The 22,153-nt window shown below is 40.4% G+C and overlaps 1 protein-coding gene across 5 annotated transcripts in view; it reads left to right on the plus strand.

Moving 5' to 3' along the window:
* WDR7 (WD repeat domain 7) overlaps nt 1-22,153 on the plus strand; it is a 352,886-nt gene that overhangs the window by 62,946 nt on the left and 267,787 nt on the right. For all 5 annotated transcript variants that reach the window (XM_059880930.1, XM_005224234.5, XM_010818910.4 and 2 more), the window contains exons 13-14: nt 4,802-4,997; nt 12,511-12,725. In XM_059880930.1, coding sequence (XP_059736913.1) covers nt 4,802-4,997; nt 12,511-12,725 — 411 coding nt within the window. The remainder of the gene's footprint in view (nt 1-4,801; nt 4,998-12,510; nt 12,726-22,153) is intronic.

Genomic DNA, 22,153 nt, shown 5'->3' on the forward strand with positions numbered 1-22,153 from the left:
GGAAAATTCTGAAAGAGATGGGAATACCAGACCACCTGACCTGCCTCTTGAGAAACCTATATGCAGATCAGGAAGCAACAGTTAGAACTGGACATGGAACAACAGACTGGTTCCAAATAGGAAAAGGAGTACGTCAAGGCTGTATATTGTCACCCTGCTTATTTAACTTCTATGCAGAGTACATCATGAGAAATGTGGGCTGGAAGAAGCACAAGCTGGAATCAAGATTGCCAGGAGAAATATCAATAACCTCAGATATGTAGATGACACCACCCTTATGGCAGAAAGCAAAGAGGAACTAAAAAGCCTCTTAATGAAAGTGAAAGTGGAGAGTGAAAAAGTTGGCTTACAGCTCAACATTCAGAAAACGAAGATCATGGCATCTGGTCCCGTCATTTCATGGGAAATAGATGGGGAAACAGTGGAAACAGTGTCAGACTTTATTTTTTTGGGCTCCAAAATCACTGCAGATGGTGATTGCAGCCATGAAATTAAAAGACGCTTACTCCTTGGAAGGAAAGCTATGACCAACCTAGATAGCATATTCAAAAGCAGAGACATTACCCTGCCAACAAAGGTCTGTCTAGTCAAGGCTATGGTTTTTCCAGTGGTCATGTATGGATGTGAGAGTTGGACTGTGAAGAAAGCTGAGCGCCAAAGAATTGATGCTTTTGAACTGTGGTGTTGGAGAAGACTCTTGAGAATCCCTTGGACTGCAAGGAGATCCAACCAGCCCATTCTAAAGGAGATCAGTCCTGGGTGTTCTTTGGAAGGACTGATGCTGAAGCTGAAACTCCAATACTTTGGCCACCTCATGTGAAGAGTTGACTCATTGGAAAAGACTCTGATGCTGGGAGGGATTGGGGGCAGGAGGAAAAGGGGAGGACAGAGGATGAGTTGGCTGGATGGCATCACCGACTCGATGGACATGAGTTTGGGTGAACTACAGGAGTTGGTAATGGACAGGGAGGCCTGGCATGCTGCAATTCATGGGGTCGCAAAGAGTCAGACACAACTGAGTGACTGAACTGAACTGATACCGTTTTTATTTGGGGCCAAACACATTTTTGTGGATGGGGCATGTCATTTACCAGTTCTCACCATTATTGCACTGTGTGAGTGAAGAACAGAACTACTCTTTAAAATGTGCTTAATGTAAATACACGTGTCAGAAAAGAACATATCATGTGAGAATGAAAAACTAGAATTTTTGGAGTTCAGTTATTTTTTCCTTCAGAAAATTACACCCCACAATCTACTTTTTAAAGCACACCCTCTACTATGATTTAATTTTTGCTTTGTGTTTTACTAATAAGGGTGCTAACATGATGTAGAGACTTTAAATCTTTTTATGAGGATGGATTGCATTTTCTTGAATTAAAAAAAAATTATCCACCTGTATATAAATGGCAAAGGTGACAGTTCTGACAGTAAAACTTCTCTTGAGGATTTGGTGCCGGAGGTCAGGCTCTCTGTTAGAACAGGGATACTGCAGGTTGTAAACTGCAGTCGCAGATGCTTGGCTGAGAGAGAACGTGTGGATCAGTGCTTCTCAGTTTTGTTATCACTTCAGATGTTGAGATCCACCAATAGAACATAATTTGAAAAACACCAGAGTAAAGAATATCGATAAAAAATTCACCTTTTTAACAGACTTCAGCACCCCCTGCCTAGGGCTCATTTTATCTATGAAAAGGAATGATAGGAAAGTATGTGAACATTAATGAAATGATTGTCAACTTGGGGACTGGGAAGTTGGGGAGCTAGATGTGTGACATTAATTAAGGATTAGTTCAGTTTAAAGATGGAGGAGGCTTCCCAGGTGGCGCAGCGCTATAGAATCCGCCTGCAATGCAGGAGACGTGGGTTTGATCCCTGGGTCGGAAAGATCCCTTGGAGAAGGAAATGACTACCCACTCCTGTATTCTTGTCTGGAGAATCCCATGGACAGAAGAGCCTGGTGGGCTGCAGTCCATGGGGTTGCAGAGAGTCAGACACGGCTGAGCCACTGAGCACGCACGCACACACAGAGTCGGATACGACTCTGAGCGACTGAGGGCACGTTCTCTCATCAGTGCCTGATTAAAGGGTGTGAGTAGATGGAAAGGAACGCCGTTTAGAAACAGTTCTTTGCAGTGACTCATACACAGAGAAAACGATCACTGTTAGATTTGTTTTCTCTGGTAAGAAAAATAAACAACTACTTTTTCGCAGATCCTTATTGCAACATAGAAAATGTGTGCACGTGCTAAGTCGCTTCAGTCGCATCGGACTGTCTGTGACCCCATGGACTGTAGCCCGCCAGGCTCCTCTGTCCATGGGGATTCTCCAGGCAAGAATACTGGAGTGGGTTGCCATGCCCTCCTCCAGGGGGTCTTCCCAACCCAGGGATGGAACCCAAGTCTCTTACATCTCCTGCATTGGCAGGTGGGTTCTTTACCACTAGCGCCACCTGGGAAGCCTCAAATACAAAATAGGTAATCATTCATGTGGCAGTCATCTTTTTGTAAATTGAATGATGGATATATTTGATAAAAGTATTAATGATTATTTGTTGAAATGCAAACACTTCATTGTACTAAACTATTATTTTTTATTCCCCTAAACTATTGTCTTCTGTTAGCAGTATGTGTGGTGAAAGTAAAAAATACCTTATGTAGTGTGAAGTAATTGAAAATAAAGACATTACGTTCTATTTCTGCCATGTTATATTCTAACATTGCCTATATTTAAATGATATTTTTGTAGTTTGCCACTGTAGTTTGACTTACTGTTTAAATACAAGGTAAAGTTTTACATGCCATAGTCAGCTACCTTTTAGTCCTTAATGTCTTTTTTAAAGAAAGAAATGTTTTATGCGTATGAGGAAGCATGAAATAAATAAGCTTAAAAGATGTGAAGAAAATTCTATGTGATGTTTTAATAACAGTTTATAACATGATCTTTCTGAACTTAGTTTTCTTAACTTTGAAAATTAGTAAATAGCTACTATGCTGATTATAGTTTTTATATCATTATAGAACACAAAGCACAAATAGAGCTAACACAGTACCAAAGGTGGAAACACCTGAATTAAAGAACAAAGTGACGAGTTAAATCTTTCTGTCTTTTTCTAACGTTCTGCTTCATTCAAAAATTGATTTTGGGTTGTTTACAGGAAATACACAGTATTTAGTTAGATAAAAATAAAGCAAAATCACAGTGAAGAGAACATGAGAGAGAAACTAGATAAGCCCACCAAGAGTCCATGTTCGGAAATGTATGCCCACACCCCGTCTGTTATGAGTGGAAAATTTAGGCCTATGTTTCCTAGTAGCCAAAACATCGAAGGAATCAGTTGCAGCAGCCTTCCCCAAAGTGTGTTCCTTAAAAACTGTGTCTTATGAGATTATGATGGTCAAATGAATGTAGATATTTGTAGACCCTCTGTAGATATAATTATACTCCTATTACAGGTTAGAGGTTCTTCGAAGCTCTGTGGATAAAAACAACTGTAACTTGTGTTTCCCATGCATGTCTGGTCACCCCCTGCCCCTGCCTCCTGCTTTTTCTCATCTGATAACATGTCAACATTTCCCAATGAGGGAGATACTGTTCTTTAGCCAAAAAAGTCTGCTCAGGCAAAGCGCAGCAGAATGAGCTTTGAGAAATTTCTCCTCTGGATCCCATAGAAGGGATGAAGTTGAAAGTGAAAGTCTCTCAGTCGTGTCTGACTCTTTGCGACCCCATGGACTATACAGTCCATGGAATTCTCCAGGCCAGAATACTGGAGTGGGTAGCCTTTCCCTTCTCCAGGGGATCTTCCAACCCAGGATTCGAACCCAGGTCTCACCCACATTGCAGGCGGATTCTTTACCAGCTGAGCCACAAGGGAAGCCTGTAGCAGGGATCATATGTCTTAACATATAGCGCCTTAGCTCTCCTCCTCAATAAATAGCCACAGTAATGAGTTTCAGATGGCTATTTTCATATGGGTTCACCTTGATGTGAACCGGAAGCACAATCGAATAATTCACTACAAAGCTTTAAGTTGCTTATACATGGTCTTTCAGACATACAAAGACTAATGTTTAATTTTCTCCATTGTGGATTCAGTTCTCTGTAGCCACTGAAAATCTTTACCGTCTTTGATTGTTTATATCATATTCCATCTTGTTCTAAAAAGGGATGGAAGGGCACAAAGCAGGGATGAGCAGGAAATACAGAGCAGGCTGTTTACTGAGCTTTTGTATGTTAGTTGAGGCCGTGTGTGCCTGCTGAGGTTCTAGGCGGAAGCTGTGAAGCACACCTACAGATAATACAAATGGCGGCTCTTCAGAAATGATTGTGGCAGAGGGAGCATGAGGGTATTGTTTTTGAGCAAAGGAGCAGGGAAGAGCATGGGTCTAAAAGACAGAGTCACAGACAGAAGCGCTGCAGAGCGCAGCTCCAGCTGCTCACAAAGGGAAGTTCAGACAGGGAAAGAGAACACGTCATAACAGGTCAATTTCTCTCCAGCTCTGTCTGTTCATATATAGCAATCATTTTAGTAAGGTCATCTTCAGATTTGAGCAGCAGCTTTTCCTAGGTGTCTTTTCCTTTTTAAAACTCGTTTTAATGTAGTCTTTTTCAAAGTGTTGTGATGATTGAACTGGGCGTTTTAGATGTAATATAAAAGAAGAAAATTTTCGACACATTCTGGTGTTGTGGTTCGTGTTTTTGACAGCGGTGAATGTGTAACTAATTTTGATTTTACTGAGGACCAGATCCATGTTATTCCGAATTTAATCTAGATGTGATTGAGATTTATTTTTCCTTTCAGGCAAGAGTGCAGCACTGCATCTGTTCTGTAGCCAGTGACCACTCAGTCGGACTTCTAAGTTTGCGCGAGAAAAAATGCATTATGCTGGCGTCCCGTCATCTTTTCCCCATTCAAGTTATCAAGTGGAGGCCTTCTGACGATTACCTGGTGGTGGGATGTTCAGACGGCTCCGTGTATGTCTGGCAAATGGATACTGGTAAGAAAAGATGAGACTAGGAAGTTAAATGCGTATATTCGGCATCCTAGAAATGAAAAATCTTTTGTCTGAGGAAAAACCCCTGAAATGTCAAAAGGTTGCTACTTGTGTTTCTCATCACCGCTTTTTCTAAGTGTTCTTATAATTATCAACAAAAAAAATATTTAGATGTCCTCTAAAATATTTGTTGTACTCTCTCAGATACTTGTAGAGTATTTCACTGATCTTTAGAGAAATGTGGTTGATGACAATATTCAACTTAGGACAGATATCAGACACTAGATAGCTAAGTGATTTCTATATAATTCATGAGGCAAATTGTAAGATTAAAGAATCATTTTTGCCTCTAGTTCAGAAACAATGGAAAAAGAATTCTCTTTCATTTGAACAGCAGAAAAATAATACAGGACCTTTAATTGGAGGAGATAATGAAAAGTTTTAAGTTCTCGAGGGAACATGTAAAATTTCAGGGTTCAGATATTTTACGTATGTGGCATAAGATGCTGCAGATAATGTTTAGCTTAAAAATATAGGCCATGACATATAAAGTTTACATACAGAAACTTAGCGTTTTTCCTTGGAAATTTTTAAGTATGTAACTACATGTTTATTAGTTTGGGTTTTTAAAAACACACTTTATTCTACTTTTACTATCCTAAGTCATCTATCAGTGAGTTAAACCTTTCTTTATGTCCTAAAGAACGTATGTGCCATGTAATATTTCTACTACTTTTTTCCTTTTTCTCTCTGAAACTGTTTTTTGTTTTCTTAAATATTCCTGTTTGAAATCGGACTATGTGTATATTTCTGGCTTGGGCGGTGGTATAAGAGGGAGAGCTCACAGGTCTTTTTGGAGCAAGTAGCCATAATCTTCACCTATCCTTCATTTGCAGTCCTGGTTCTCTCTGATAGTGCACAAGCAGTTTTGACAAAAGGAAGTGTTCTTGAAGAGTGTCAGACTTCTTTACTTTGGCATTTAACATTTTTTTTTTTTTGGCCTGATTGTAAAACAGGTTCTTAGTTTTTGTCAAATTTTGAGAGCACCAAGTGAAGGTGAAAGTCGCTCAGTCATGTCTGACTCTTTGCTAGAACACTGGAGTGGGAGCCCTTCCCTTCTCCAGGGGGTCTGCCTGACCCAGGGATCGAACCCAGGGCTCCCGCCTTGCAGGTGGATTCTTTACCAGCTGAGCCACAGGGAAGCTCAAGAGAGTACAAAGGCATTAGAAAAGAAAGATGAACTCAAGTTCACCATTGTTCAGTGGGGAATGTGGACATGTTTCTCTCTAGTCTCATTGCTACACTTTAAAAAATGGATTTGCTGTCGTCTTTAAAAAATGGATTTGCTGTCATAGTATGTAATTTTGTATCCTGTTTTGTGTTCCTTTCTGTTGCACCCTATCTGCTGAGCAGCACTGTTTCATGTTCGCTGATTTGGTTCATGCTACAAACCAGATACAGTTGACCCTTGAACAACATGGGGGTTGAGGACCCCACCTTCTTCATAGTTGAAAATCTGTGTATAACTTAAAAGTTGGCCCTCCATTCCCGTGTTTTCTTCATATCTGTGGTTCTCCATTCTTGGATTCAAATGACCAAGGATTATGTAGTACTGTAGTATTCACTACCAAGAAAAGAAATCCATGTGTATGTGGATCTGCAAAGTTCAAACCTGTGCTGTTTAAGGTTAACTATATACAGAGTTTGTCTTGGGCTCTGGGATTCCCTGGTGGCTCAGACAGTGAAGAAGCTGCCTGCAATGCAGGAGACCCAGGTTCGATCGCTGGGTTGGGAAAATTCCCTGGAGTACAGAATAACTATCCATTCCAGTATTCTTGCCTGGAGAATCCCATGGACTGAGAAGCCTGGCAAGCTACAGTCCATGGAGTCCCAAAGAGTCAGACATGACTGAGCAACTAACACTTTAACTTTTTTGCTGGAGTCAGACTCGGTGTGAATTTAAGATCAACCATTTGGCAGCACTGTGATCTATGGCAAGTCTCTCAATTTACTCATCTGTAAAATGAAGATACGGAGAAGGCAATGGCACCCCACTCCAGTACTCTTGCCTGGAAAATCCCATGGATGGAGGAGCCTGGTGGGCTTCAGTCCATGGGGTTGCTAAGAGTCGGACACGACTGAGCGACTTCACTTTGACTTTTCACTTTCATGCATTGGAGGAGGAAATGGCAACCCACTCCAGTGTTCTTGCCTGGAGAATCCCAGGGACAGGGGAGCCTGGTGGGCTGCCGTCTATGGGGTCGCACAGAGTCGGACACGACTGAAGTGACTTAGCAGCAAAATGAAGATAATCATAGCTCCCATTTTATGGTGTTCCTGAGAGAATAAAATGACATAATATGTACCTGGTGTGCCGTAGGTACAGGAAGTCACATCCATGTATGTGTGTGTATTTTGTGTGTGTCCTTGCATATGTGTATATTTCCTATTATTGTTATTTAACAAACATGCTTAACTTGTTACTTTGTTGGCCTTGGGGATATGATTTACCTTTATTAAGAAAATTTTTTTTGAGAATTAATATTAAAGACAGTTATAGTGCTGATAATTATAAAACATTATTTTAAAATACTGCATATATAAACAATTGATATATTGTAAATACAAGAGTATGTTAAACTTGTCTAGAACTTTAAACATTAATATGATAAAGAATATAATTTTTCTGAATTTCGTAGATGCTGAAATATATGATACTTGAATACTTCAGATACTTGAAGGATATTTACAAAGAATGTGAAAGTCTTTACAAATGAGACCTTACTGGAAGATGGAATTACTTTTCCAGTAGTTTCCCTAGTAGGAAATGACAAATAGCTCCTGACTGTATGTGTACCGAGGATGTTATTTTTATAACCGGTTTACTATAATTAAGCCCAGTACATAATATTGCAGTTGACCAATTATCTTCTGACCTTCAGGAGGATTTTGATAAACAATCAGTCAATATGGCGTTCTTAAATCAAGATAAAGCTAGGGAAGCAGAATAAATTTTGGACTTCAACCATAATAGGGAGTGTACGCTCTTTTTCCATCTTTGCTGTTCAGGTTTTAGCTAGTGATATAAAGGTCCCTGGGGAGCCAGGAAGGCACATCCTGAAGGTATTGACATTATTTATTAATTAAATAAATAAAAAATGAAGCAAAAATAAATCAGATTCGGCCCAGGCTTAATGTATGAAATGTGTTTAAACTCTGAGGAGATACTTTTTGCCTCTACTTCATGTTTTGGGAATGTATTTTTACAGATGAAATCATATTACATGAAAACTACTCAGGCATTTTGTGCAATTTTCTGTTTGCCATTTTGAATTACACTGATGCTTCTAGCTTAACAGCACTTAAAAATGTCTTAACTTTATAATTTCATGGAGCATTTTGGTTATTTTTCTCCTCAAATGGGTAGTTTTTATTTTCAGTGTTCATTTCCTTATGAAATGAAGTTAAAGCTAGTAATACAAAACTTAGAGAGAGAGAGGTCCAAAATTTTTGTTCTTTTATTTATCCTCTTAATCATATGCTGCTGCTAAGTCGCTTCAGTCGTGTCTGACTCTGTGTGACCCCATAGATGGCAGCCCACCAGGCTCCCCCGTCCCTGGGATTCTCCAGGCAAGAACACTGGAGTGGGTTGCCATTTCCTTCTCCAGTACATGAAGGTGAATAGTGAAAGTGAAGTCGCTCAGTGGTGTCTGACTCTTCGCGACCCCATGGACTGTAGCCCAGCAGGCTCCTGTGTCCATGGGATTTTCCAGGCAAGAGTACTGGGGTGGGTTGCCATTGCCTTCTCCGTTAATTATAGGCAATAGTGCTTAATAGGGGGTTTCCCTGATGGCTTAGACAGTAAAGAATCTGCCTGCAATGCGGGAGACCTGGGTTCAATCCCTGGGTTGGAAAGATGCCCCGTAGAAGGGAATGGCTACCCACTAGAAGCCATGGAAATGATTATTCCTTCACAACTCTGAGTAGTTAGAAAGTTAGTGTAACAACCAGCAACAAGATTTGGCCAGCTCAACATCTTGACTCCTACTTACGAACTTATTAAAAAAGGTGGGTCACCGACCTAGATGGTGGCTGCTGCTTCATGGCGCATTCTGTAGGGATCAGGTCCTTATTCTGCACACCTGATGTTCCCAGTAAGCATGTGATGGTGTTCCCACAGGCCTCTGACAAGGTCAGCATCCTTTCTGTTGGGAGATAGTGGCATGCTTCAGGTAGTGACTGTTGCTGCAAGTTGTTCTTCTTATCTGACCATTACCGAGCCTGACACCATTGTTATCCGCACTTTTTATCATGTTTGCTTCATAATGAAAGTGATTCATCATATGCCTATTCCTGGAGGGACGGTTGTCAGTTGTTCTTGTACAGTTGCAAACACCAGCAGTGATTGCCAAATATTAGAAATTAGTGTATGAGGTCTTACCAGTTTACTTCATTCTGTTACCTTTTTTCTTTTTTTTATTCCTGTCCCTTCAAGTTTTCTGAAATATTCCTGTTTTTGCAATAACTTCATGAAATATGTGTTTGAATCATTTTTTTAAAACTTAAGTATCCAATAAAATAGAATATGAACTAATATGGCTACTGGCACAACATATATAAAGCATGGATATCCAAAAACATTTATTTTGATTTATTTAAATTGATGGTTTTGCCTTGTTATTAAAATTACCAAAGAGAATCAGGAGGTGGTACTTCAGTCCTATCTTTTGTTGTTAGTAAAGAGTTTGCTGCTGCTGCTGCTAAGTCGCTTCAGTCGTGTCTGACTCTGTGCGACCCCATAGACGGCAGCCCACCAGGCTCCCCCATCCCTGGGATTCTCCAGGCAAGAACACTGGAGTGGGCTGCCATTTCCTTCTCCAGTGCATGCAAGTGGAAAGTGAAAGTGAAGTTGCTCAGTGGTGTCCGACTCTTGGCGACCCCGTGGACTGCAGCCCACCAGGCTCCTGCGTCCATGGGATTCTCCAGGCAAGAGTACTGGAGTGGGGTGCCACTGCCTTCTCCAAGTATTTTCTTCACATATTTGACCTTTTGCCTCCAGGATATAATACAATAGAGATCTGATTTTATGTTTCTGTTTCACATCATTGACTTTTCTGTATCTTCTGTATTTTTGTTTTTATTCTATTACAAAAATAAGATAAGGACTTCCATGATGGCCCAGTAGTTAAGAATTCAAACTCCCAATGTAGGGGGCATGGGTTTGATCCCTGGTCGAAAAACAGAACTATTATAAGATCCCACATCCTGCATGGCATGGCCGAAAATTAAAACCAAACAAACAAGCAACCACTGTAAGATAGGATAGGCAGAGACACAAAGGATGAAATGGTTAAGGAAAAAAACAGTACTTTTCTAGTCAAGCGAAGTTTCTTATTTCCCTTTTGGATTCACTCTGAAATTTTGAAGGAAGAGGTTATTAGAGTGAAAGTATGACTCTCTGTTCAACCTTCCTCCCTGTGAGTCCTCTGTATAATTAATTACTAAGTCCTTCCCATTAGGTAGCCATCACCTGCCTTTTTTCTTTATAGTGTACTATTTTTATATCAGGCTATATTTTTTAACACCCATGCTATCTTTGGCTTCCCTGATAGTTCAGTTGGTAAAGAATCTGCTTGCAATGTAGGAGACCCCAGTTCGATTCCTGGGTTGGGAAGATGCCCTGAAGAAAGGATATTCTACCCACTTCAGTATTCTTGTGCTTCCCTTGTGGCTCAGCTGGTGAGGAATCCACCTGCAATGAGGGAGACCTGGGTTCAATCCCTTGGGTTGGGAAGATCCCCTGGAGAAGGGAAAGGCTACGCACTCCAGTATTCTGGCCTTGGGAATTCCATGGACTGTATAGTCCATAGGGTCACAAAGAGTTGGACACAACTGAGCAGCTTTCGCTTTCACTTTAATGCTGTCTTGATTGGTTTCTCTGTCTTCTGTTTCTACCTTCTAGTCCGTCCTGTACTTTCCTGGCAGATTAACTATAGGAAATAAAACAATAACAACCACACTTGATTCATGCCACTGTCTTAAAGACAAAAACATAAGCAATTTTAGTTCACATATCCTTTAAGACAAGACCCTCCTCAGCGTGGTACGCATCTACCTTTTCTTATCTCCTACTGTTCTTTCATACAGACTGGTTGCTCTGTGTGAAGAATAGTTCTAACCAAGAATAATTGGGTCACTATGCACTATTTCTTGTCTTTTATATCATGCATATTGTTGCTCATGATTTTCATTCATTTGGAACATTATTTCTTTCTATTTGCTTATTCATTTAAGCAGTATATTATCTTTTAAGGAATAGTGAAAGTGAAAGTTGCTCAGTCGTGTCCAACCGTTTGCAACCCCATGGACTATAGAGTCCATGGAATTTTCCAGGCCAGAATACTGGAGTGGGTAGCCTTTCCCTTCTCCAGGGTATCTTCCCAACCCAGGGATTGAACCCAGGTCTCCTGCACTGCAGATGGATTCTTCACCAGCTGCGCCACCAGGAAAGCCCAAGAATACTGGAGTGGGTAGCCTATCCCTTCTCCAGCAGATCTTCCCAACCCAGGAATCAAACCGGAGTCTTCTGCATTGCAGGTGGATTCTTTACCATCTGAGCTATCAGGGAAGCCCTCTTTTAAGGAAACGAATACAAAAACAAAGCTTTCCTTTTTTCCCCAAGCAGTTAGCATTTCTTGTAGCATTGCTTTATATAGATCCAGATTTCTATCTTGAAGGACTTTCCTTTTGCCTAATATTTTTCTTGTGGTGCAGGTCTGTGAGTGATTCTTTCATCTTCTGTATATCTGAAAAACTTTATTTCACCATCATTTTGAAGATATTTCTTTCTGGGTATAGAATTCTATGTTGACAGTTTTTTGTTTATTCCTTTCAGTATTCCACTATCTTGCTTGTATTATTTCCAGTGAAAAATTTGCTATAAACCTTATCTTTGTTTCTCTATGTATATATCTATTTTTTGTGACTTCTTAGAAAATTTTCTCTTTATTATTGATTTTGAGCTGTTTAGTTGTAGTTTTCTATGTATTTCTTGTGCTGAGGGTTTGTTATACTTGAATCTATGGGTATATAGTTCTCAACAAATTTGGTAGGTTTTGGCCATTATTTATTCAACTATGTTTTTGATCCTCCCCTCTCTTTTCTCTGTTTGGAGACTCCGATTATGTGCCTATTAGGATACTTGAAATTGCCCAGAGCTTGAGGATTGTATTTTCATTTTTGATATTATTTTTCCTGTGTTTAATTTTATAGTTTCTATTCTGCGTTTTCAAGTTTACTGAGCTTTTCTTCTGTAGGGGTCTTAAGGGAGAGGAAAGGATGCAGGTAATGCTACATGGGAGATCATTAGAGGAAGGAAGGATAAGAAAATGTTTCTGGCAGGCACTGATAAAACATATCCCTACGTTAAAAAATGTCCGTGCGTTTTTCCTTTCTTAAAAAATGGACGTTAGTCATCCAGAGTCGTGTAGTGACTGTGCACGTCCGTGTCTCCCAGGAGCGCTGGACCGGTGTGTGATGGGGATCACGGCTGTGGAGATCCTGAATGCCTGTGATGAAGCAGCCCCTGCTGCTGTTGACTCGCTGAGCCACCCGGCGATCAACCTCAAACAAGCCATGACGCGCCGCAGCCTTGCTGCTCTGAAGAACATGGCCCATCACAAGCTGCAGACTCTTGCCACTAACCTCTTGGCTTCTGAGGCATCTGACAAAGTAAGTTTTATATGGGGGCTCACGTGTCCCCATTCAGCTTCATTTAATGACACAGCTTTGACACGTCTTAGGGAAGCATTTTGGGGAGATGACACTGATGAATACTAAGCTTCTGATTTTTAAGCAGGTTTATCCAACACAGTTTTGGAGTGTTTCAAGTATTTTGCATTTTGAAAAAGTAACTTGTTCTTACCATTCAAACTATTTTAAAATGATTGCTACAGACTTGAGTGACTTCAGTTTCTGAAATTAGAATGAACAGTTTGTGTATAATCCATCTTCTTAACTTTCTCAGAGTCTTCCTGTTGGAAGGTTTAACACTAGTGATATCTTCAGGAGAAAAAAGTAACAACTTAGAACAATTGTGGCTTATCATTTGTTTTAAAAATAGGCTCTGATTTTACTAATGTTAGGCCATTTACAAGATTTAAGAAAATATGTGAGACTAGGTATGGTGAGATTGCACAGGTGCTGGCATTTTTCTGCGAGACCCAAACTCAACCACACTTTCGTTCCTGAGAGTTAAAATCAACCCACCAGTTACTTTAGTTAACAGAAAATTGTCTTACTAAAAGAAGAAGAGTCAACCCCAGTTCATTAATTGGCTACTTACCATTAGTTTTTTAGACACTAGCTACTATTTCCTTTGTGGTATTTGTGTTCTGGGTATTATTAGAACTAGTTTGTCTCTGGTAAATGGCTAAATGAAACCTAGAGACCATCCCAGTGTTTTCTCTGAATCACACTTAAAATTCCTAGTTCCATCTAAGAATTCATTAGAATTATGAATGAGTCACCAAATACTTTTATTTTCATTCTCTTTTATTCCTGATTCCTACTTTTTAAATGATTAGATGTGTCCATAAATAACAAAGGGGTTGAAAGGATTGTATACAAATTTGAAAATTTGCCCATGAATTAGTGAGTGCTAATGACATAGGAAATATTTACTACAGGCAGCTCCACTGACCTGTATCCTCTAGTAATTGGCAGAAATAGTTGATCATTCTGTCTTTCCTCAAGATATTAATGTTTTATTTTCTTTGTTATATTGTATGTTTCATAGATTAGAATTGTGAAATCCTTCTGTGGTTTTTTTTTTTCATGCTTTCTGTCCCATGCTCTGTAGAATAGAAAACAGGCTGAAATGCACTTGTTCCTATAATTTCTTTCAGGAGATCATGTGGATATTCCCTAGGAATTCAGTGTTCATGGCACATTGTCTGATGTTCTGTATGATTCTGATATTAAGCAAACTTATTAAACAGTACATCCCAGTGGCAAGTGTGTGAGTTTGGCGATTCCCAGATATATTCTTTTTCTTCTTGATAGCCCCTAGGAGTCAAACTTGGGAAAAATATGATATGACTAGAAAATTGAAGGGGAATAAGTGGTACAGTAACATTTATGAATGGCTTTTGTAAGTGGTCATGGTCCATTATGTGATTTTTTACAGTCTTGTTTGTCCCTGTTTTAATAGCGCATTTTATAGGGCAATTAGTGATAAAAGCACCAGATATCAGAGACACTACACTTACGTATTGTAAAATATATTGCTCGTGAACCTCCTCAGCCTTGTAGCAGTGGTAATTGTTGCCTGGCCTACAAGGAAAACAATTATAGAAGGGGGGAAAGGCTTAGGAAGCCAAGGCTGCAGGAGGATAATCACTTTATGAAAAATGTATGTTGGCCGGACCATTAGGGATTTCTCTAACTATCTTCTCATGTTGACTTAGAGGCTCCTCCTGAGGGGAATATTTAAAGAGCCATTTGCTGGATGGCTTTCGAACCTCCAGAGAAATAGAGCCCACCCAAAGTTAAGGAAAAAAAAAAAAACAACGTAACTAAGAGCCGCTCAGTGGTACATGACTTGCTCTAGGAAATGGGATATTTTTTCTTTTTTCATGGGTCTCAATGGAAAGTAAAACCTCAATGGGAATACTCTATAGAAAGTATCCAGTTTTCTCCTGGTTAGTGCTGGCAATTGGGCTATTTGGAAGTAACAAATATTTTATATTGTTAATTAGGTTAATTTTGCCTGACATATACAGCTTTACAGGCAAAGATAGAGAATTTACCGTCCTGTGATTTTTTTTTTTTTCCTTCTTTCACTGGAGGAGCAAGAAGGTGATAAGTAGAATTATCCTTTATTACTGTATTGAATGCAGTACTTGGATGCAATCTCAAAAATGACAGAATGATCTCTGTTCATTTCCAAGGCAAACTATTCAATATCACAGTAATCCAAGTCTATTCCCTGACCAGTAATGCTGAAGAACCTGAAGTAGAACGGTTCTATGAAGACCTACAAGACCTTCTAGAACTAACACCCAAAAAAGATGTCCTTTTCATTATAGGGGGCTGGAATGCAAAAGTAGGAAGTCAAGAAACACCTGGAGTAACAGGCAAATTTGGCCTTGGAGTACAAAATGAATCAGGGCAAAGGCTAATAGAGTTTGCCAAGAGAATGCACTGGTCATAGCAAACACACTCTTAACAACACAAGAGACGACTCTACACATGGGCGTCACCAAATGGTCAATACTGAAATCAGATTGATTATATTCTTTGCAGCCAAATATGGAGAAGTTCTATACAGTCAGCAAAAGCAAGACTGGGAGCTGACTGTGGCTTAGATCAGGAACTCCTTATCGCCAAATTCAGACTTAAATTGCAGAAAGTAGGGAAAACTGCCAGACCATTCAGGTATGACCTAAATCAAATCCCTTACAGTGATGGAAGTGACAAATAGATTCAAGGGATTAGATCTGACAGACAGAGTGCCTGATGAACTATGGACGGAGGTTCATGACATTGTACAGGAGACAGGGATCAAGACTATCCCCATGGAAAAGAAATGCAAAAAGGCAGAATGGCTGTCTGAGGAGGCCTTACAAATAGCTGAGAAAAGAAGGGAAGCCAAAAGCAAAGGAGAAAAGGAGAGATATACCCATCTGAATGCAGAGTTCAAAGAACAGCAAGGAGAGATAAGAAAGCCTTTCTCAGTGATCAGTGCAAAGAAATAGAGGAAAACAACAGGATGGGAAAGACTAGAGCTCTCTTCAAGAAAATTAGAGATACCAAGGAAACATTTCATGCAAAGATGGGCACAATAAAGGACAGAAATGGTATGGACCTACCAGAAGCAGAAGATATTAAGAGGTGGCAAGAATACACAGAAGAACTGTACAACAAAGATCTTCATGACCCAGATAATCACGATGGTGTGATCACTCACCTAGAGCCAGACATCCTGGAATGCGAAGTCAGGTGGGCCTTAGGAAACATCACTATGAACAAAGCTAGTGGAGGTGATGGAATTCCAGTTGAGCTATTTCAAATCCTGAAAGATGATGCTGTAAAAGTGCTGCACTCAATATGCCAGCAAATCTAGAAAACTCAGCAGTGGCCACAGGACTGGAAAAGGTCAGTTTTCATTCCAGTTCCTGAGAAAGGCAATGCCGAAGAATGTTCAAACTACCGCATGATTGTATTCATTCCACACGCTAGCAAAGTAATGCTCAAAATTCTCCAAGCCAGGCTTCAGCAATATGTAAACTGTGAATTTCCAGATGTTCAATCTGGTTTTAGAAAAGGCAGAGGAACCAGAGATCAAATTGCCAACATCCATCTGCTGGATCATGGAAAAAGCAAGAGAGTTCCAGAAAAACTCCTATGTCTGCTTTATTGACTATGCCAAAGCCTTTGACTGTGTGGATCACAATAAACTGTGGAAAATTCTTCACGAGATGGCAATACCAGACCACCTGACCTGCCTCTTGAGAAATTTGTATGCAGGTCAGGAAGCAACAGTTAGAACTGGACATGGAACAACAGACTGGTTCCAAATAGGAAAAGGAATATGTCAAGGCTGTGTATTGTCACCCTGTTTATTTAACTTATATGCAGAGTACATCATGAGAAACGCTGGACTGGAAGAAACACAAGCTGGAATCAAGATTGCCGGGAGAAATATCAGTAACCTCAGATATGCAGATGACACCACCCTTATGGCAGAAAGTGAAGAACTGAAGAGCCTCTTGATGAAAGTGAAAGAGGAGAGTGAAAAAGCTGTCTTAAAACTCAACATTCAGAGAAGTAAGATCATGGCATCTGGTCCCATCACTTCATGGCAAATAGATGGGGAAACAATGGAAACAGTGAGAGACTTTATTTATTTGGGCTCCAAAATCACTGCAGATGGTGAATGCAGCCATGAAACTAAAAGACGCTTACTCCTTGGAAGGAAAGTTATGACCAACCTAGATAGCATATTCAGAAGCAGAAACATTACTTTGCCAACAAGCGTCCATCTAGTCAAAGCTATGGTTTTTCCAGTAGTCACGTATGGATGTGAGAGTTGGATTGTGAAGAAAGCTGAGCACCGAAGAATTGATGCTTTTGAACTGTGGTGTTGGAGAAGACTCTTGAGAGTCCCTGGGACTGCAAGGAGATCCAACCAGTCCATCCTCAAGGAAATCAGTCCTGGATGTTCATTGGAAGGACAGATGCTGAAGCTGAAACTCCAGTACTTTGGCACCTGATGTGGAGAGCTGAGCGCTTAGAAAAGAGCCTGGTGCTTTAGTTATTATCCTCAAATTTTCCAGTGATGAACCTAAAGGACATTTGGATAGAACATAGCTTGACAAATTTTTTTCTGTAAGGGGTATATAGTGAAAAAAAAATTAGGCTTTGTGGCCTATATGACTTATGTCAAAGTGATTCAACTGCCGTAATAGTGGCATTAAAGGAGCTGTGCGTGCGTGCGTGCTTAGTCGCTCAGTTGTGTCTGACTGTTTGAGACCCTGTGAACTGTAGCCAACCAGGCTCCTCTGTCCATGGGATTCTCCAGACAAGAATACTGGAGTGGGTAACCATTCCCATCTCCCAGGGGTCTTCCTGACTCAGGAGTCGAACCTGTGTGCCCTGCATTGCAGGCAGATCCTTTACCATCTGAGCCACCAGGGAAACCAAAAAAAAGGTATAGACCCTATGTAAATGGATGAATGGGGCTGGCTCCCAATAAAATTTTATTAACGAAAATAGACAATGGGCTGAATTTGGCCCTGGGTCATAGTTTGCTGACCCTTGCATCTGAAGATGGCATTATTCTATCAAGGTCGTGGATATAGTTCCCCTGTTGAATGACCTTTGCTTCATTTTTGAAAAGCAGAACAGAGGAGTGGTTTAGAGGCCAAGTTCAGATGACAGATGTATCTCTGTTCCAGTTGCATCTCAGTCATTTCCTGCCTTTTGGTGACCTTGGACAGGTAACCTCCAGTGATCTAGGTTACACATGTAATTGAAAGCAAATTCTTGTAAAGGAAGTAAAGGTTAACAGTATATTAGAGAATTGAAATAACACCAAGACTGTGGAATAAAAAAGAGCATATGGAGTTAATAATTAATAAAGTCATTGCTCATCATTAAGAGCTGTTTTGGTAGAGATAATTGGGTCAGAAGTCAGGATACAATGAGTTAGGAATGAGCATGAGATCAAGTGGAGGTGCAGTGCGTGGAAGAAGTTTGCTGTTAGAGGAAAAGAAGAGAGTAGAGTTAGCTTTGTCGGTGGTTGCAGGGTTAAGATCAGAGTTTATGCTTTGGGAGCTCACTGACCCTTTTGCTGGTGGAGGGAGTTATCGGTGGGGCCGTGGAAGAGGACATGGTGCTGAGAATAGAGTTGAAGAGTTCACCCTTCTGAAAAACTCTTCCCTTACAAACTGTAATGATGAAAAGAGGGAGGTGAATATAACAAGTTATTTTCAGCAGCAGCATTTTCAGTGGAAGAAGAGTGATATTTGTTAAAAAAAAAAAAGGAAGTGGTAATAATCCCTTGAAGGTAGTCTCATCTTCTTTTTTTTTTAATCCGTCATTCAACTCAGAACAGGTGCTCTGCTGGGTTAGGAGTTAGAGGACTTGTACGATAAATAGGAGGCCGTAACTGGCGTGTAGTGATATTTGAAGAATGCATAAATGAATATGTCAAGAAGCACGTCTGGGCATATCTGGTGATTTTTTTGACAAGTTTTCCCATAAAGCATTTGTCAGACACTGGTTAGGCGATCTTGATGGATGCCTTGGGCCAGTAGAATTTTATCCGTGAAGCTAGAAAACCCTTGTGGCCATGGAATTCATTTCATAGGCCTACTCTGTGTAACTTTTTATTGGGCCTCCTTACATCTTAGGCTAGAGAAGGAAATGGCAACCCACTCCAGTACTCTTGCCTGGAAAATCTCATGGATGGAAGAGCAAGGTAGGCTACAGCCCGTGGGGTTGCAAAGAGTCAGACACGACTGAGCAACTTCACTTTCACTTTTCACATCTTAGGCATTGTATCAATCAGAATCACCCTATTTATGTTGAAAAAGAATGAAGTTTAAGAAATTGAAAAGTGGCCAGAATGATTTATCTTTTACCTTGCATTTCTCTGTTGTCTCTCTCTGCATGTCTCTCTCTGTTGTCAAAACCCTGAAAAAATGAATGGGCTATATTTGCAAAGGTCAGTAGCTTTGTATTCTGTGTAACTAGGCCATAGAATGGGATTTAGAAGTCAAATATAACCTACTGAGAACATACTCTGTGTCTTTTGCTTGCAGAATTCATTCTGTAAAACAAAAAAAATTTGTACTGATCGAATTGACTTTATGATTCATTGTGAAAAGGGCACTTGTCCAGTACAGACAGGGACAAGTCAAATGACGTTATGTACAGATACCAGGCCTTTCTGATGAACTGTTTTCAGCCTTAGAAAAATTCTTATGATATATCTGACCTTTGGAGAATCAATTAAACATGCTTAACATTCTGTCCCCAAACTTTAATGAATATCTTAACAGAAAATATGAATATGTTAATTGTATATTTATTATATACTTATATATGAGTTCAGCTTTGGGTTCTTCTAAGTGGTTATTAAGGTAAAATTTTTATATTACACTAATTACTGTCTAATTGTTAATAAATAAAGTTAGGGAGACCTAGCTAAGCAGCTGAACCTTAAGGGAACAAGGGAGTGAGTGTCTCACTGTAGGAGAAGATTTATTCAGTGCCTGCGTGACCGGTGCTTCCCCTTAGTGGAGAATAATAATTAGAAACCGAACCTGGATGCTTTGTACGCTCATGGCTCCTGCGATGACATTGCATCCAGTCCCTCTCAGAAAACAGAGCTGGACAGTATGTTTACAAGGCATATACAGTGATGCAAACAAAGGTATCTTTTCAGTATTTCTGTCTTCCTAAATATATGAAATACCTTGGGCTAACCCCATGACCTCCAGTTCTAAGCAGATACCACAGTGCTTGTTCCAGGCCCCCCGCGTTGGCCTGTTACAACTCTCCTCTCACCTGTGAGAAGCCTCACCCAGAACTTTCAGTGTATTGATTTGCTCAGCTCCCCCTTCATGTAGACAATTTCCTGCCCACCCCAAGTCTCCTCTCAGGCGTGCTGACCAACAGCTTACCTCCCAGAAAGGAGAAGCCTTTTCTTTCTGATTCTTAGTATGTTTTTACTCTCCACCTTCTGCTTCTCTTAGGTGTGATCAGTTGTGTTTATTTATTCTCGTGTTTCTTTCTGTTTAGGTTTCTTTGTCAAAGTGATGTTTTATTTTTAATTCTTTCTTGAATTCAGTCATTTCATTTCTGATTTTTCTAATTCTTATCTGTGGTGTTCTTTCATAGTGAGTATCATTTTAAAAATGTTCTCTAGCTTGTTTTGAAATAGCACATTTGTTTCAGTCTGCTTCTTAAACATGTCTGTTTTCTTGCTCTTATTGTCTCTCTCTCTCTAATAGTAGCTTTATTTTATTTTTTTGGCCATGCCATGTGGCATGCACGGTCTTAGTTCCCTGACCAGGGGTCAACCGTGTGCCCCCTGCAGTGGAAGCATGGAATCCTAGCCACTGGCTCACCAGGGAAGTCCCGATCTTATTCTCTCTTGGCCTGCAATAATTTGAGCTCAGTACCTTTTGGAGTATTATTTGTGGGATGATTTTTCCTGGATTTTTTAGTGATTAATTCAGGCAGCATTTTTAGCTTCAAGGACTCCTTCTGTTGTTTGACGTGGTTCAGTAAGATGGTGACTTGCTTTCTGACCGTTTCCGCCACTGTTCTTTGCCTTACTTTTCTTTTTTAATTACCTGTCCATTTTGATTACGTTCTTAGCACTTTCTCATTACCAGGGCATCCTTTCCTACCAGGGAGCCCTGAAGCATCAGTGTTGCAAGGACCTCACGTTTCTCACAACTGTGGACTCCCGTGTTCACTTGCCGTTGAGGTAGGTGAGGCTCTCCCAGGTTCATCTGCTCTTTCCAGACTTATTTTTCAGACGAATATCTGTTGGCTCTTACAGGGTTTTTTGGCAGAGCTCTCCAGTGCACTCCTGCTTCCCTCTCCCCTCCTTCCTACAGCGTGCCTGACACCAGGTGGCTTTGTAGCTGTTGCTGGCCTTTCCCGTCCACTTGGATTTTGGAATTTATGGGTGTCCTTCGTCACTTAGTTCTGCTGAAAATGTCCTCAGTGGGTTTCAGTTATGCCATCCAGTTGCTCTGTCTGTTTTATGGGGGGTTTGGAAAAACCCAGTAACTACGCTGGTGTCACTGCTGTGATCTTCCCAGAATCCCCTTCAGTCTGATAGTCTTGATATTAAGTATAAAATTCAGTGACATGAATTAGTTAAAGAGAAATCATACTAAACATTTAAAATCTTACCTGTGTATTATTTGAACTAGATGAAGCATATATGTGAATATATTTTTTCTGGTTCACACTGGTAAGATACCAGTGTGGTTTTGAATTTAAAGGACACATACTTTCTTTTTGGGCTTCCCTCGTGGCTCAGTGTTAAAGAGTCTGCCTGCAATGCAGGAGACCCAGGTTCGATCCCTGGGTTGGGAAGATCCCCTGGAGAAGGAAATGGCAGCTCACTCCTGTATTCTTGCCTGGGAAATCCCATGGACAGAAAAGCCTGGCGGGCTACAGTCCATGAGGTCGCAAAGAGTCAGATGCGACTGAGTGATTAAACGACGACAAAGGTATTTTGAAGTAATTTGATAGAAGTGTAAAGATTCATGACTAAAAATCAATATGTTAGTTCTTTGGGTAAGAAATAGTTTCTTCCTGTCTAATATGATTGGGAAATCTGCTCTTTATTAGACCACACAACATATTTTCAAAGTTCTTGACTTTTGTAGCCTCTGTTAGAAAATAATTGAATCAGTGTAGTTCAGGAAACTTTCATTGGCCCTTAGGTACTCTTTTAGGCCCTCGAGAGCCCAAATGAATAAGACATGACATTCACCCTCGGGAAATACAGACAGATAAATGCAGTGCGATGCAGCAGTGAGATGGCCAAGGAGCCCCGCAAAGTGCTGCAGACGCCTGGCCTAGGCTGACGAGACCAGGACGGCCTTCTTGGGGGAGGGGGCGCTGAA

Source organism: Bos taurus, chromosome 24, assembly GCF_002263795.3.
Source record: "Bos taurus isolate L1 Dominette 01449 registration number 42190680 breed Hereford chromosome 24, ARS-UCD2.0, whole genome shotgun sequence".
NCBI classification, from domain to species: Eukaryota; Metazoa; Chordata; class Mammalia; order Artiodactyla; family Bovidae; genus Bos; species Bos taurus.